This window comes from Crotalus tigris, unplaced genomic scaffold, assembly GCF_016545835.1.
Source record: "Crotalus tigris isolate CLP2741 ecotype Arizona unplaced genomic scaffold, ASM1654583v1 scf7180000024427.8105951120:4207309, whole genome shotgun sequence".
In the NCBI taxonomy this organism is placed as follows: Eukaryota; Metazoa; Chordata; class Lepidosauria; order Squamata; family Viperidae; genus Crotalus; species Crotalus tigris.
The window spans coordinates 2,757,018-2,772,500 of NW_024100595.1; the positions used below are offsets into that span (position 1 = coordinate 2,757,018).

Below are 15,483 nucleotides of genomic sequence, written 5' to 3' on the forward strand. Positions count from 1 at the left end.
TCCTTGAACTTGCAGTGTTTAGCGGCTTTTCTCAGCGCGGCAATGTATTCCTTGGCTGATCGTTGATCCCTCTGTTCGAAGGTGTGGCGCCACGCGATGATGGACATCTTGGGCTGGAAGTGCTCCTTTAGTAGCTTTTTGAGATCTGCGTAGCTGACAGATTCTAGGGGTACAGGTGCTGCTATGTTCTCAGCGATTTCGAATGCGTCTTGACCGCAAACGCACAGCAGGGTGGCAGCCTTTAAACTATCTTCCCTTACTTGGTTTACCTTGAGATAGTTTTTCACCCTGGCTACGTAGGACTCCCATCTCTCCGGATGTAAGACGTCGAATTCCGAAAGCCTTCCAATTTTTGCCATTTTGTAGAAAGGAAGGGTCTATCAGCCAGCCTACCCCCGATGCTCGCTGGATTGGCGGGTAGCTGCCGAGTCAACGCCGTTCCTGCCGCTCAGGACTCACTCGGGTAAGCTTACACCTTTCTTCTGTCGATGTAAGGCAATCCCACCTTCGTCGCCAGTGTTGCGTCCTTCGCGAAATGGCAATGACACGAGAAGCAGTTGTAGTTCTCAGGAACTCCTTTATTTCTATTCAGCATACTGGTTACAAAACGCCGACAACGCCCAAAACTCCCGGCCTCTTATATAGGCCATTCCCGGGTCAATCTGCAACTTTTGGCGCGCCAGCACTCGCGCATGCGCACAAGTACTGGCGACAGCCTGTCTGGTCCTGGACAGCTTGCACCTGCCTGGGACTGCTTGCAATGCCCCGAGCCTGCTTCCACAGGCTCAGGACATAACAGCTACCCTGCTGTACTTCCTGAATTTCCATTCAGCATTTTTTTTTTTTTGCATTTTATAAAAATCACAAGATGCTGGGTTTACAATGGTGATAAATCCCTTAGAGCAGGGGTTTCAAATTTGCAATGTCACGTGACATGTAGTGATGTATCACAAATTTTTCCATTGACAGCAATGGGGTGGGTGCGTTTTCGGCATGACGCATCCAGCCCGTGGGCCGGCAATTTGACACCCCTGCCTTAGAGAGAAATTTCTTTCAGAAAATAAGAGGAAGCCCGTATCAGCTTCCCAAAATTATCCTGTCACAAGTCATGGTTTTTGAAATGTTAGACTAAATTCAGTTGTGTTGGGAGCTGGGACACTTAAAAAAAAAACCTTGGTTAGCTTTCTACTCCCCCTTTCTGCTAAAAGATTGAGGTAGCGTGCGTCATAGTCCTTTCATCGAAAGGTAATACCACAACGACCACTTTGCCACCTATGCTGAATGAGAAAAAACAAAGCTGGGTCTCTCAGCACCTTTCTTGACAGTTAAATTACAGGAAAGGCAAAACACTATTTTAAAAAGTGTTACCAGTAAGGGGAACAGGGGTAGCATACTTGCCTTCACCACATCTACAGTTGTGAGCAAGCTGTAAAATGATGGATTGTTTCTTTCTCAGCATATGTGCTTCCTTTCAGATCAATTCGATGCTATTTCATTTTGTGAAAAATAAAAGTTCAAGGGATAAAAGTCACTTAGGATAATTTCAGCCCAGTTGTAATAAATGTATTGCATTGATAATGTTACCTAGTTTGGTAATGAAATGTCTGCAAGAAAACCACAAAAGTCAGAGAGCAACAAGGACCCACAGATCGACCCTGAGATACAAATATTCTCTTCTATTAATAAACATATTTCACGGTAGAAGTGAACTCAAACATTTCTTTCTACGTATCTAAAGTATTGGATGCTCCAGTTAAGATTTCTTCTATTAAATACTTCCGTGTGTGGATCACAATTCTTCAATCAATACATAATTGAACTTTGATGTGAAAGGAGTCTCTGAAATTAACATGGATAGTTAAGAAAATAAATAAGGGGATCATCAAACTACTGTTTTGGACTCCTTTGTCTCTTTGAGGTAGTTCATGATGATGTTACCTAGTTGGGTAATGAAATGTCTGCAAGAAAACAGCCAAGCTCAGCAAGTACCAGGGAGCCCTCATTTGAACCCTGAGCTCTATCGCAACCTAGAGCAGGGCTTTTCAACCAGTGGTACAGGTACCACCTGTGGTACATTGGCACCTGGCAGGTGGCACGCAACCATCCTACAAAAGTGATAGCAGGGGAGGGGAATAAGCTGAACTGGTGGCAGCACCGCACAAGCCTGAGTGAGAGATGGCTGGAACTGCAGGGCTGTCAGGGCTCAGCGGAAGCGCCAGGATCAGCGACAGGCTCCAGCTGGAGCTCGGCACTGATCCTGGTGCTTCTGCTGAGCCCTGAAGAAGCACCAATCAGCTGGAAAGAAGCATTGATCCTGGCGCTTCTGCTGAGCCCAGAAGAAGCGCCGATCAGCTGGGATGTTGCAGCATCCCCAGGGTCTTGTGATTTACATTCAGATGCTTGGCAACTGATTCATATTTATGACGATCACAGTGTCCCAGGGTCATGTGAAATGACCAAAACCTGCTGCAACCACACAGCAGACGGGGGGAATAGAAATCAAACACCCCCCACCCCACCTCTGCTGCCAATCCTCAACAGAAATGCTCACAACAATGAAAACCTCGAACAGAAGGAAGAGCTTTGCCGGGCGGGCAGGCAAATGTCTTGCTCAGCTGTGGCTTGGGGGTCACTTTTTTCAGTGCCATTGTAACTTCGAACAGTCACTAAGCGAACTACCTGTACTTTATCACTTTTTTCCTTTTTTTTTTTGGGTGATCAAGTTTTTGACACCTTGCTAGGCGACTGGTGGTACTCGGATATTGCCATATCCTAAAAGTGGTACAATGGGTGAAAAGGTTGAAAAGCCCTGACCTAGAGTTCCCATTCAAAGCACAGATAACCAGGTTCAAGTGATCATACTTTGGGCATATTATGGAAAGACCTGTTTCTCTAGGGAAGGCTCTTATACTAGAAAGCATAGAAATAAAGAGAAAAAGAAAGTGGTCAGCAGCAAGATATATTGAGGAGGGCTACACTGTTGGAAGACCCAAGAACCAAGTTAGAGAGAGGTTCCAAAAATGAGAATATTAGTAACTCAGGGTTGAACTATGGAGTTTTGGGTGTTCTCTGAGCATGTTTGTTTGCAACCATGCTGTTTGCTTGCAACAATGACCACACTTGGAATACCACATGTAGTTATGGTCACCACAATACAGAAAGAATGTTGAAAACCTCAAAAGTGTACAGAGAAGAGCAAGAAGGATAATTAAGGGTCTGGAGGCGAGATTGTATGACAAACGTTGAGGGACCTTCGGTATGTCTCTAGCCTATTGGAGAAAAGGTAGGGGGGGGGAACATACTAATTGTTTTGCAGTACTTTAGGGGCTGTCAAAAGAAGAGGGGATTGACTTATTTTCTAAAGCTCCAATGGACAGAACAAGAATAGGTGGAAGCTTGTTAATGAGAGATACGATACAACCTAGAACAAGGCTTTTCAACCTTTTCACCCATTGTACCACTTTTACGATATGGCAATATCCGAGTACCACCAGTCGCCTAGCGAGCTGTCAAAAACTTGATGACCCCCCCAAAAGGAAAAAGTGATAAAGTATAGATAGTCCTCGGCTTACAACAATTCGCTTAGTGACTGTTCGAAGTTACAATAGCACTGAAAATGTACAGCCAAGCAAGATACCTGCCTGCTCACCCAGCCGCACTCTTCCTCCTCCAAGGTTTTCATTGTTGTGAGCATTTCTGTTGAGGATTGGCAGCGGAGGTGGGGTGGGGGGGTGTTTAGTTTTTATTCCCCCCGTCTGCTGGGTAGTTGTAGCAGGTTTTGGTCACTTCACATGATCCTGGGACACTGTGACTGTCATAAATATGAATCAGTTGCCAAACATCTGAATGTAAATCACAAGACCCTGGAGATGCTGCAACATCCCAGCTGATCGGCGCTTCTTCTGGGCTCAGCAGAAGCTCCAGGATCAGCGTCAAGCTCCAGCTGGAGCCTGGCGCTGATCCTGGCAATTTCGCTGACCCCTGACAGCCGTGCAGCTCCAGCCATCTCTTGCTCAGGCTTGTGTGGTGCTGCCCCGGTTCAGCTTATTCTCCTCCCCCGCTACCACTTTTCTAGGATGGTCGCGTACCACCTGCCAGGTGCCAATGTACCACAGGTGGTATCCGTATCACTGGTTGAAAAGCTCTCACCTAGAAGTAAGGACAATTTTTCTGACAGCTGTGCGTCGTGAGTGCTCCATCACTGGAGGTTTTCAAGGTTAGACTGGACAGCCATTTGACTGGGATGGTTTGAAACTGGAACAGGGGGCTAGACTAGCCTTATGATTCTATGATGATTCTATGATTGTATAAAATATATTATTACTGCAGATGTTTCATAACCCAATTAGGTCACATCACCAGTGCTGATGACGTGACTAAACCCTGGTTTATGATTCTGCTGGTTAGAAGGGCAACACCACAGTGGTTTGTTTTTGCAAGAATTTTCACTTGATTTTAAATTTTATCTTCCCTTATCACTTTTATTTAGGGTTTAGCTGCCTTGCTTAATTACAATGAGTAGCCATCAAAACCAGCTAAAAATGTTAAAATAAGGAAAGTTTGTGAAAGTGTTGCAATGTCACTCTCATAAAATTAAGATTGCATACAGCAAGGGTGTCAAACTCGCAACGTCACGTGACGTGTCGTGAGTTTTTCTCCATTGCCGGCAATGGGGTAGGCGCAGTTTCGGCATGATGCATCCGGTCAGTGGGCTAGCAGTTTGACACCCCTGGCATACAGTATATATGGACTGAAAAACTCAGATTATCCATTAGATGGCAATAAGGATTAATACTTTTATCCATCTCTTTGCTGCCATCTAGTGGACCAGCATAGTTTTGCAGCTCCTGTCAGCAATTTTATTGTTACCTATCCGTAATAGCTTAACTGGACTCCAGAAGATGGTAGAGGACAGGAAGGCCTGGAGGAACGTTGTCCATGGAGTCGCGATGGGTCGGACACGACTTTGCAACTAACAACAACAAATAATTTCAGTCCCTGCCTGGATGCTGTGCACCCTTACATTATGAAACCTGTTAATCTTTAAGATGTTCCTGGACTTTTCATTGTTTTGGCTGCAATCAAAACAATTGAAACAAAGCACATCTACGCCTTTGATAAACAAAAACTAGTTTTAATATGAGTTAGGGGCAGGAAACAGAAAGGGGAAGAAAGAGTAGAGAAGAAGAAAGCTTCTGATCTTTTTTTAACTTAGTCACACTAATTCTATACCAAGTTTTGGTAATGAACTTTACTCCTCTAGTATGTCTCAGCTTCTCAGCTTACTTTAGCACCTGTTCCCACCCCTCTGTCCTTTGAGGGCTGGACTTTTTTCTCAGCATAAAAATAAAACCACTTTCAGATTAGACCCGATTGCAAATTCACTACAAAGCTGCCTCAAAAGGGTTTTTTAAAAATCTTTCTTTCCTTGACTGACTGCAAACTAATTTCTTATCCTTCCGGGCATGGATCCTCCATGGATCTTTTTCTACCTGAGCATAGGTGAGTGTCCCAAGCAAGGGAAATCTGGGCATTAATTGGGGACCCCCCTCCCTATCTCATCAACCTCTTTGTCCTAATTAAGATCCTAAACATAAAAAAACTTTTAAAGTCCAGCTGCAAAGCCCAGCGACTTTCAACCACCAAGTTAGCTTTTCTTTTCTTAAGCGTTTGTTTAAAATCTGCTCCTACTCTTTAAAAGTCACTGGCTGCAGTCTGGGGCAAACTGATTTGCAACGCCACCAGCAGCTTCACAAGCACACCTTCCTGTGCTAACAATGCTGCAGGACAAAACAATTTATGACCTTTTCTGCTTCTCATTACTACATACCCCAGTCAGCTAAGGGAGTAGAACTGTGAAATGGGTAGATTGTTCTTAAAAGAGGTTTACTTAATCTGCAAAGTATCTTTATTTTGCACTACTAGCCTATCCAGGCAGCGAAAATATTTCTAATTTTGCCTCCTTGATTGGGGGGGGGGGGAGGAGATAATTCCAGGTAGAATTCTGAGTCTCCTTCAATCCATCATTCTAGCCCTCTCCTACAGTTCTCTCTTCCTGATAGAATACAATTTGGGGGAAAATGTGTAATTGAAGAGGCTCAGTAAAAGTCTTTGTCTCCAACAGTATGGGTACCCTGGTGCTATGGTTTCAGTGTGGATGTGGATACCCCAACCATCTTTGAAGGCCAAAGTCAGAGTTTCGGCACAAGTGTCGCCCAGATTGAGAATAAGTAAGAGGAAATAGATTTTTAATTTGGTTTTTGCACCCACTGTAATGCTCAGGCTGGCTTGTTTCAATTCTCATTTTCTATCCTTACTTCTTCCTTGCCTGGCCTCTTTTGGAGGTTGAAAATTCCACATTATTTTACTGTTTTTCTAATGCAGTTCCCCATGGGTCTCCCTGCTATCAACTGCCTTCCTGATATTATAGAGAAATCCAGGAATGATCAAGGGTCTGATAGCAACCATTGTAATAGTAATAGTAGTAAAGTTGGAAGGGACCTTGGAGGTCATCTAGTCCAACCCCCTGCTCAGGTAGGAAACCCTACACCATTTCGGACAAATGGCTGTCCAGTCTCTTCTTAAAAACTTCCAGTGTTGGAGCATTTACTGCTTCTGGAGGCAGGTTGTTCCCTTGGTTAATTGTTCTAACTGTCATGAAGTTTCTCCTTAGTTCTAGGTTGCTTCTCTCCTTGATTAGTTTCCACCCATTGCTTCTTGTCCTGCCTTCAGGTGCTTTGGAAAATAGCTTAATTCCCTCTTCTTTATGGCAGCCCCTGAGATATCGGAATACTGATATCATGTCCCCCCTTGTCCTTCTCTTCATTAAACTAGACATACCCAATTCCAGCAACAATTCCTTATATGTTTTAGCCTCCAGTCCCCTAATCATCTTTGTTGCTCTTCTCTGTACTCTTTATGTATTAAAAGTCACAAGATTTTGTGAGCTGCAGCAAACATTCATCAGATGAAAAGCAAGGCTAGGCTGATGTAGAATATGTTAATTCAGTGTTTTTCAAGGCAGGCAACTTTAAGGTGTGTGAACTTCATTTCCCAGAATTCTTCATTCAGCAAAAGAATTCTGGGAGTTGAACTCCACCCAACTTAAAGTTGTCAAGATTGAGAAACGTTGTTTTAATTAAAGTACAGAAAACGACTATTAGATTAAAACCATAACTTTAGCTTTGCAGCATCCCCGAGGACCAATGCATGGAAATGAACCTGAAGAATACCAGCATTCTGCTGCAGTGTTACGGATGATTCCCAAATTATTAGAAAAGAAATGGAATTCATAATTTAAATAAGGAGGCTACCAAGTGTTGTCTCCAATATAGCCACTGGTTTGTTTCAGGCATTGTTCTTCGTAGAACAGAAGCCGTATATATTAAGACAAGACATTGATTCGACTCAGTTCCAGATCTGCTATAAAGAATCTGACAGTGGAGCTGGCAAAATATTAGTCCATGTTCATTGACTCACCAGGCAATTCTCTTATCAATAAAATAGTGGCTGCAAAAATCTTTGTATTTCTATGTAACTTACTGTATTATTTCTAATCTCTCACTCACTCTGTCATCTATTTATCTGTCTGTCTCTGTCTGTCTTTCTGCCTGCCTGCCTGCCTCCATCCATCCGTCCATCCATCCACCTACCTACCTACCTACCTACCTACCTACCTACCTACCTACCTATCACTATCTACCTATCTTTATCTCTCTATTCTCAATCTATGATCTATCACAGTGATGGCAAACCTTTTAGAGACTGAGTGCCCAAACCACAACCCCAAACCCACTTATTTATCACAAAGTGCCAGGGCCGCATCAGCATTGTGGTGCCCTCAGGGGGGGGGGATGAGGGCATGGCCCACTGTGTGGGTGTGGCTCCGGTTGTCACGGCAGATTGGGTGGGCGTGGCTGGGGTGGGCATGGCCACCTTGATGTTGCTCATGGGGGGGACGCCTGTGGGGGCCGGGCAAGGTTGGGGGAGATCCAGGGGGTCTCTGGAGCATGGGGCGGTGGGCAGGAGGCCCAGCATAGATGGGGGGAGGCATGCAATCCTAGCTGGGACTGGGGGGCCATGGCACCGATGGGGATCCAGCTTTCCCTGCTCGGGGTGGCCTTTGACTTGCTGGGTGTGGGCGTGCTCTACCACCTCTACTCGATCTTGCTAGCTGGCCGCTTCGCCTCCTTTGTGCCTGATGGGGCTGCTGCTCTGGGTGGTGGCAGCAGCCTAATGGACCTGCACAAGTTGCTGGCAGTGGCAGCATGTGTGCCCACAGAGAGGGCTCTGAGTGCCGCCTCTGGCACATGTGCCATAGGTTCGCCACCAATGATCTATCATCTTTCTACATCTGCCTGCCTGTCATCGTCTCTGTCTCTGTGTCTCTCTTCTGCATCCATATCTGTCTGTCTGTTAACTTCTTTCTTTCCTCTTCTCTCTTCCTAGAGACCCACTACTCCTGTCCATAGTGCATTGTCAAGAGCCAACGATGTTAAAGGGGTTGTGAACATATTAATCATCCTTCTGCTTTCTCCCCCCAGGGTGCTCGTTGGGGCCCCATTCGAGACTGGACAGGGGAATGAAACAGGCAAACTCTACCGATGCGCCTACCCTTCAGGGGACTGTAAAGAGATTAGCATCCAAAGTAGGTTTCCCATCTGCATGGTCGCTCTCAAGGGAAAGAGCAGGGTTGGGAATTCCAATTCTGCCCCTTTGCAAGGACTGGAGACGGGTCTGGCCAGGGAGGAACATTCCTGGCTATCTTTCAGAGGAAAGAAATTCCATCTGGTTGGAAATTCAGAAGAACGGGGTGAGACCAAAGGGCAGTGTCGGAAGAATAATTTGGGGTTCCAACTCGAGCTAAGGTTGAGCAAGAATAAATAAAAATGACATCCAAACACCTGTGGGGATGGGAGAAATATTTATTCCCCAAAGTTAAGGGGTTTGCTTTGGGGGCAGCTGCAGATTTTTCTAGGGGAACTTGTCTTGAGTGTGGAAGTGTCTACGTGCTGATTCTAGGGTGACACTTGAGGTGTGTGCGTATGTGTTTGTGTGTATATAGATAGGTAGATAGGTAGGTCATTTAAGATGTTTATTTTTGTGAATGTGCAGTTCTGCTGAGAGTCCTAATTTAATTAACTCTGTTTTTGTTTACAGACCTTATCCTTTGATATGTGGATTAGGTCTAGGTCAGGGTTTTTCAACCAGTGGTACGGGTACCACCTGTGGTACATTGGCACGTGGCAGGTGGTATGCGACCATCCTAGAAAAATGGTAGCGGGGAGGGGAATGAGCTGAACCAGTGGCAGCACTGCACAAGCCTGAGCGAGAGATGGCTGGAGCTGCAGGGCTGTCAGGGCTCAGCGGAAGCGCCAGGATCAGCACCAGGCTCCAACTGGAGCTTGGCGCTGATCCTGGTGCCTCTGCTGAGCCCAGAAGAAGCACCAATCAGCTGGAATGTTGCAGCATCTCCAGAGTCTTGTGATTTACATTCAGATGCTTGGCAACTGATTCATATTTATGATGATCACAGTGTCCCAGGGTCATGTGAAGTGACCAAAACCTGCTGCAACCACCCAGCAGACAGGGGGAATAAAAACCAAACACCCCCCCCCACCCCACCCCCACTGCCAATCCTCAACAGAAATGCTCACAACAATGAAAACCTTGGAAGGAGGAAGAGCGCCACCTGGTGGGCAGGCAGGTGTCTTGCTCGGCTGTGGCTTGGGGGGCACTTTTTTCAGTGCCATTGTAATTTCGAACAGTCACTATGCAAACTGTTGTAAGTCGAGGACTATCTGTACTTTATCACTTTTTCCTTTTTGGCGGGGGGGTCATCAAGTTTTTGACAGCTCACTAGGATATTGCCATATCCTAAAAGTGGTACAATGAGTGAAAAGTTTGAAAAGCCCTGGTCTAGGTAACTTATTTGGGGATTTGAGGAAGTTTGAGTAAAAGAATTCCTCCCCCATTTGCTATTTTTACTTGATTAACTTAGTTTCAGTTTGATTGTCAGTTATCTAGCGGAGATGCTGATTCTCAGTTCATTGTGGATTCTATTAATGTTTTAAGGCAGTGGTTCTCAACCTGTGGGTCGGGACCCCATTTGGGGTCGAACGACCATTTCACGGGGATCGACAAACAACGCAGTCTGCCATTTTCCCCCCTTTTCCTTAGCTGTGCTACTCCCTTTTATTCTATTGGTTTTTGAAAGCCAATAGAATAGACTCTCTTTAATAGAGTCTAATTCTATTGGCTTTCAAAAGCCAATAGGAATTGTCCAAGCTGTCTCTGCCCTGCTGAGCCCGCCAAAAGTCCCATTCTGCAAACGGTGCTGCGCCAGTTGAGTAGTCCTCGACTTACAACCGGTTGGGGGTTGCAGCATTAAAAAGGTTGAGAACCACTGTTTTAAGGGAAGATGGAAACAGAATAAGATATATTTTGATACTAAACTGTTGATATCACAGCAACATGTTGTGGTCAGCAACTGAGCCACGTTACAGCAAAGACTTTGAACTTTGGCTGAGCTACACAAGATTCTGCATTGTAGAAATGAGTCCTTCCTGGATTTGTTTTTTTTAAATTTGTACACTCCTAGCAGAAGAGGATTTATGCTTTTCTGGTTAATCTTCATCCTTTCTGGGTATATTTCTTACAGGACCAAGAGATGCTTTCAATATGTCCTTTGGTTTGACCTTGGTTGCCCAGAATGATCAGGTCCTGGTAGGTATATAAATACACAATGTTCCCAAACTGTGAAATGAACTAGCATATATTATTCCTTCCATCAAATTATCTCTTTAGTAGTGCAGAACACAGAATGGAAACTCCTAGTATCTTCCTTTCCGTATCTGCTACTGTTATGTACGTTAAAGGATTAAAGCTGAAATAACCAAGATTATTACCTTTGGAACTGTACATAGCAAAAGCACTTAGACTTATATAGTGCTTCAAAGTGTTTTACAGCCCCCTCTAAGCAGTTTCCACATATTGCCCCCAACAATCTGGGTTCTTATTTTACCAACCTCGGAAGGATGAAAGGCTGAGTCAACCTTGACCCGGTCAGATCGAACTGCTTGCAGTCGACAGAATCAGCCTGCAATACCGCATTCTAACCACGGTACCACCATAGCACTATTATACCATACCATTTTTTCTAATATTTTCTTCTCTTCTGTCATGTTCTTATCATACACTAAATAGTAATAGTAGTAAAGTTGGAAGGGACCTTGGAGGTCATCTAGTCCAACTCCCTGCTCGGGCAGGAAACCCTACACCATTTCGGACAAATGGCTGTCCAGTCTCTTCTTAAAAACTTCCAGTGTTGGAGCATTTACTGCTTCTGGAGGCAAGCTGTTCCACTGATTAATTGTTCTCACTGTCAGGAAGTTTCTCCTTAGTTCTAGGTTGCTTCTCTCCTTGATGAGTTTCCACCCGTTGCTTCTTGTCCTGCCTTCAGGTGCTTTGGAAAATAGCTTAATTCCCTCTTCTTTATGGCAGCCCCTGAGATATTGGAATACTGCTATCATGTCCCCCCTTGTCCTTCTCTTCGTTAAACTAGACATACCCAATTCTCGCGACCGTTCCTTATATGTTTTAGCCTCCAGTCCCCTAATCATCTTTGTTGCTCTTCTCTGTACTCTTTCTAGAGTCTCAACATCTTTTTTACATCGTGGTGACCAAAACTGGATGCAGTATTCCAAGTGTGGCCTTACCAAGGCATTGAAGAGTGGTATTAATACTTCACGTGATCTTGATTCTATCCCTCTGTTAATGCAGCCTAGCACTGTGTTGGCCTTTTTGGCAGCTGCAGCACACTGCTGGCTCATATTTAAGTGATTGTCTACTAGGACTCCGAGGTCCCTCTCACAGTTACTACTATTGAGCATGGTGCCACCTATGCTGTACTTGTGCATTTGGTTTTTCTTGCCTAAATGTAGAACCTTGCTTTTTTCACCATTGAATTTCATTTTGTTAGTTAGTGCCCAGTGTTCAAGTCTGTCCAGATCCTTCTGTATCTGAAGCCTGTCTTCTGGAGTGTTGGCTATTCCTGCCAGCTTGGTGTCATCTGCAAATTTGATGAGTTCCCCATCTATCCCTTCATCCAAATCGTTGATGAAGATGTTGAAGAGTACTGGGCCCAGAACAGAGCCCTGGGGCACCCCACTACACACTTCCCTCCATATAGATGCAGTTCCATTGAGGACCACTCGCTGAGTACGGCCGGTCAGCCAGCTACGGATCCATCTGGTGGTGGTTCTGTCTACCCCACATTTTTCTATCTTGTCAAGTAGTAGGTTGTGATCTACTTTATCAAATGCCTTACTGAAGTCCAAGTAAATTATGTCCACAGCATTCCTCTGATCCACTAATTTTGTCACTTGGTCAAAGAATGCAATAAGATTTGTCTGGCATGATCTATTTTTGACAAACCCATGTTGGCTTTTAGTAATGACTTTGTTTGCCTCTAGGTGTTCGTTGATTCGTTGTTTGATTATCTTTTCCAGGATCTTCCCAGGTATTGAGGTCAGGCTGATAGGTCTGTAATTTCCTGGATCCATTTTTTTTCCTTTTTTGAGGATGGGAACTACATCAGCTCTTTTCCAGTCCTCTGGTAGTTCCCCTGTGTTCCAGGATCTTTGAAAAATATAGTTCAGTGGCTCCGATATCACATCTGCCAGTTCCTTGAGAACTCTGGGGTGTAATCCGTCTGGTCCTGGCGATTTGAACTCATCTAGGCTGGACAGGTGCTCACTAACGATTTTCTTGCCTATCTTAACTTGTGTTTCTGTTTTGTTTTTTGTGGCACTATTTTTGATAGGTTGGTCTGTTTTTTCCCTTTGTGTAAAGACAGATGCAAAAAATGAGTTAAATAGTTCTGCTTTCTCCCTGTTGCTTGTCACCTTCTTGCCACTTCCACCCACTAATGGACCAATCATTTCCTTCACTTTTTTCTTGTTTTTTACATGTTGAAAGAAGCTTTTTTTGTTATTTTTGACTTTGGTCGCAAGCCTCAGTTCGTTTTGAGCCTTGGCTTTCTTCACTTCATCTTTGCAGGCTCGGGCTATTTGCTGATATTCTGACTTAGTTATGTTCCCCTCTTTCCACTTTCTATACTTGTCCTTTTTATTTTTCAATTTGTCAGAGAGTTCTTTATGCAGCCATGCTGGTTTCTTTTGAGAGCTGTTATTTTTCCTCTTTGTTGGTATTGTGCTAGACTGTGCTTTTATTATCTCATTTTTCAAAATTTCCCAAGCTTCTTGAGTTGTTTTCCCCTTGAGGATTCTCATCCATGGAATCCTTCCCAAGCCCTCTCTAAGTTTATTGAAATTAGCTCTCTTGAAGTCCAAGACTCTAGTTTGACTGTGTTCTATTGGTTGTGCTTCTATAATGTTGAATTCTAATATTGCATGATCACTTCCTCCCAGGGTTCCTATGGCTCCAACACCGTCTATCATTTCATCTCTGTTAGTGAGAATTAGATCCAAAATGGCTAATCCCCTAGTTCCATTCTCTACTTTTTGGGAGACAAAGTTGTCTGCTAGGTTTGCCAGGAACCTGTTTGATCTTCCACTTGGTGCGGAGTTTGTCTCCCAGTTGATGTCAGGGTAGTTAAAGTCCCCCATTACTATTGTGATGTGCTTCCTACATACCTTAGTTAGCTGACTAGCAAAAAGTTCATCTATCTCCTCTGTTTGGTTGGGTGGTCTGTAGTATACACCTATGGCAATGTCAATAATAATACTTGCTTCCAAAGTCTCTGAGAAGATTGTGCCTTTTGCTAAATTTGATAGAAGAGGGAGGGAGAGAGAGAGAGAGAGAGAGAGAGAGAGAGAGAGAGAGAGAGAGAGAGAGATGGTTTTGTATTTCTTCCTCTCCCTGTCTGCCTGCCTTTGTCCTCTTTTGCCAAGTAACAATTTTTTTTTAGGTTTGCTGGTGTTTAAATATCAAGCCATATTTTTACTAGCTAGACGACATGGTGCGTATGCTTGCTTTGTTCTGGAAATAGGGACTGAATGAGAGTTTGATGGCAGTAAACTAACCTGGAAATTACCACAATTTGTGAAGATGGTTAAAATATTTTCAGCTAGGCTTTTTAAGTTGGATGAAGTACTGTATGAAGATTTTTAATTACTGTTTTATATTATTTAAGGGGAGGAGAAGTGTTCCATGCTTGACAGGAAGGAAGGAAGGAAGGAAGGAAGGAAGGAAGGAAGGAAGGAAGGAAGGAGGGAGGGAGGGAGGATAATAATATTGTCACTGAAAGATAAATATTAATCAAGACAGCTAAAAACAGATGTGTTTCATAATAAAGTAATGGCTTTTAAATATTACCTAAAAAGCAAAGCACCAGCTGAAATTTTTTAAACCCAAATTTCAAAATTCACAGCTGTGAAAACCGAAAATATTCTACCAATAGGCCCCCCCAAAAGTGAAAATGTCCCCTGCCCCCCCTTTTTTACAGAAGTGTTGTGTTTTAAACCCAGGTCAGGAATAATAAAATTCTAATCAGGAATGTATGTATGTATGTACGGTATTATTTTTAAGTTGCCTTTTGGCAAGGAAAGGGATATTAATATGACATACCATTAAATAAGCCTCCAAAAACTCCAAAAATGTTATTCATAATGCCAAAATAAGAGACCAAGCCATAATTTAGAAACAGGAAGCAGAGTTAAAATTAGAATTAATGTACTTTCTCAGATAATCAGTCAAGGGCTGACACGGTATTTTGTTGACTCCTGCTGTGCTTGTAACATGCCACCAGACACAAAGACGTTGCTCAAGTGAGAGTTTTGCTATAGGCTGAACTGTGAAGACCTCGCATCCTTGAAGAAGACACTTCTGCTGTTGCCAAGAAAATGAATATGCCAGGAAGGGATCAAGCTCGACTCCCTCCCCTCCCTCCCCTCCCTCCCTCCTTCTCCCCCCTCCCTCCCTGCTTCACTCCCCTCCTTTTCCCCCTTTCTCTTCCCCTCCCTCCCCTCACCTCCCTCCCTCCTTCTCCCCCTCCTTCCCTGCTTCACTCCCCTCCTTTTTCCCCTTTCTTTCCTCCCTCCCTTCCTCCTTCCTCTCTCCTCCCTCTCCCTCTCCCACCCTCCCTTCTTCCCTCTCCCATCCCATCCCTTCCCTTTTCCTCCCTCTCTCCTTCCCTCTCCTCCACCTCCCCTTCTTTCCTCTTCCTCCCTCCATTCCCCCTCCCTCTCTCTCCCTCTCCCTTCTTCTCTCTCCTTTTTCCTTTCCCTCTCTCTCTCTCCCTCCCCTCCCCTTCCTCCCCTTTTCTCCCTCCCTCTCCTTCTCCCCCTCCCTCCCTGCTTCACTCCCTCCCTACTTTGCTTCCCTCCTTTTTCCCCTTTTTCTCCCCTCCCTCCCTCCTTCCTCTCCCCTCCCTCTCCATCTCCTACCCTCCCTCTCCCTCTCCCATCCCCTTCCCTCTTCCTCCCTCTTTCCCTCTCCCCACCTCCCCTTCTTCCCTCTTCC

The 15,483-nt window shown here is 44.5% G+C and overlaps 1 protein-coding gene across 1 annotated transcript in view; it reads left to right on the forward strand.

The window, feature by feature from the left end:
- The first annotated feature begins 5,362 nt into the window (after positions 1-5,362).
- The window catches only part of LOC120302202 (integrin alpha-D-like), a 57,381-nt gene continuing 47,260 nt past the window's right edge, over positions 5,363-15,483 (forward strand). Inside the window, exons 1-4 of the mRNA XM_039330279.1 lie at positions 5,363-5,502; positions 6,125-6,230; positions 8,544-8,647; positions 10,661-10,725. Coding sequence (XP_039186213.1) covers positions 5,466-5,502; positions 6,125-6,230; positions 8,544-8,647; positions 10,661-10,725 — 312 coding nt within the window. The 5' untranslated portion in view covers positions 5,363-5,465. The remainder of the gene's footprint in view (positions 5,503-6,124; positions 6,231-8,543; positions 8,648-10,660; positions 10,726-15,483) is intronic.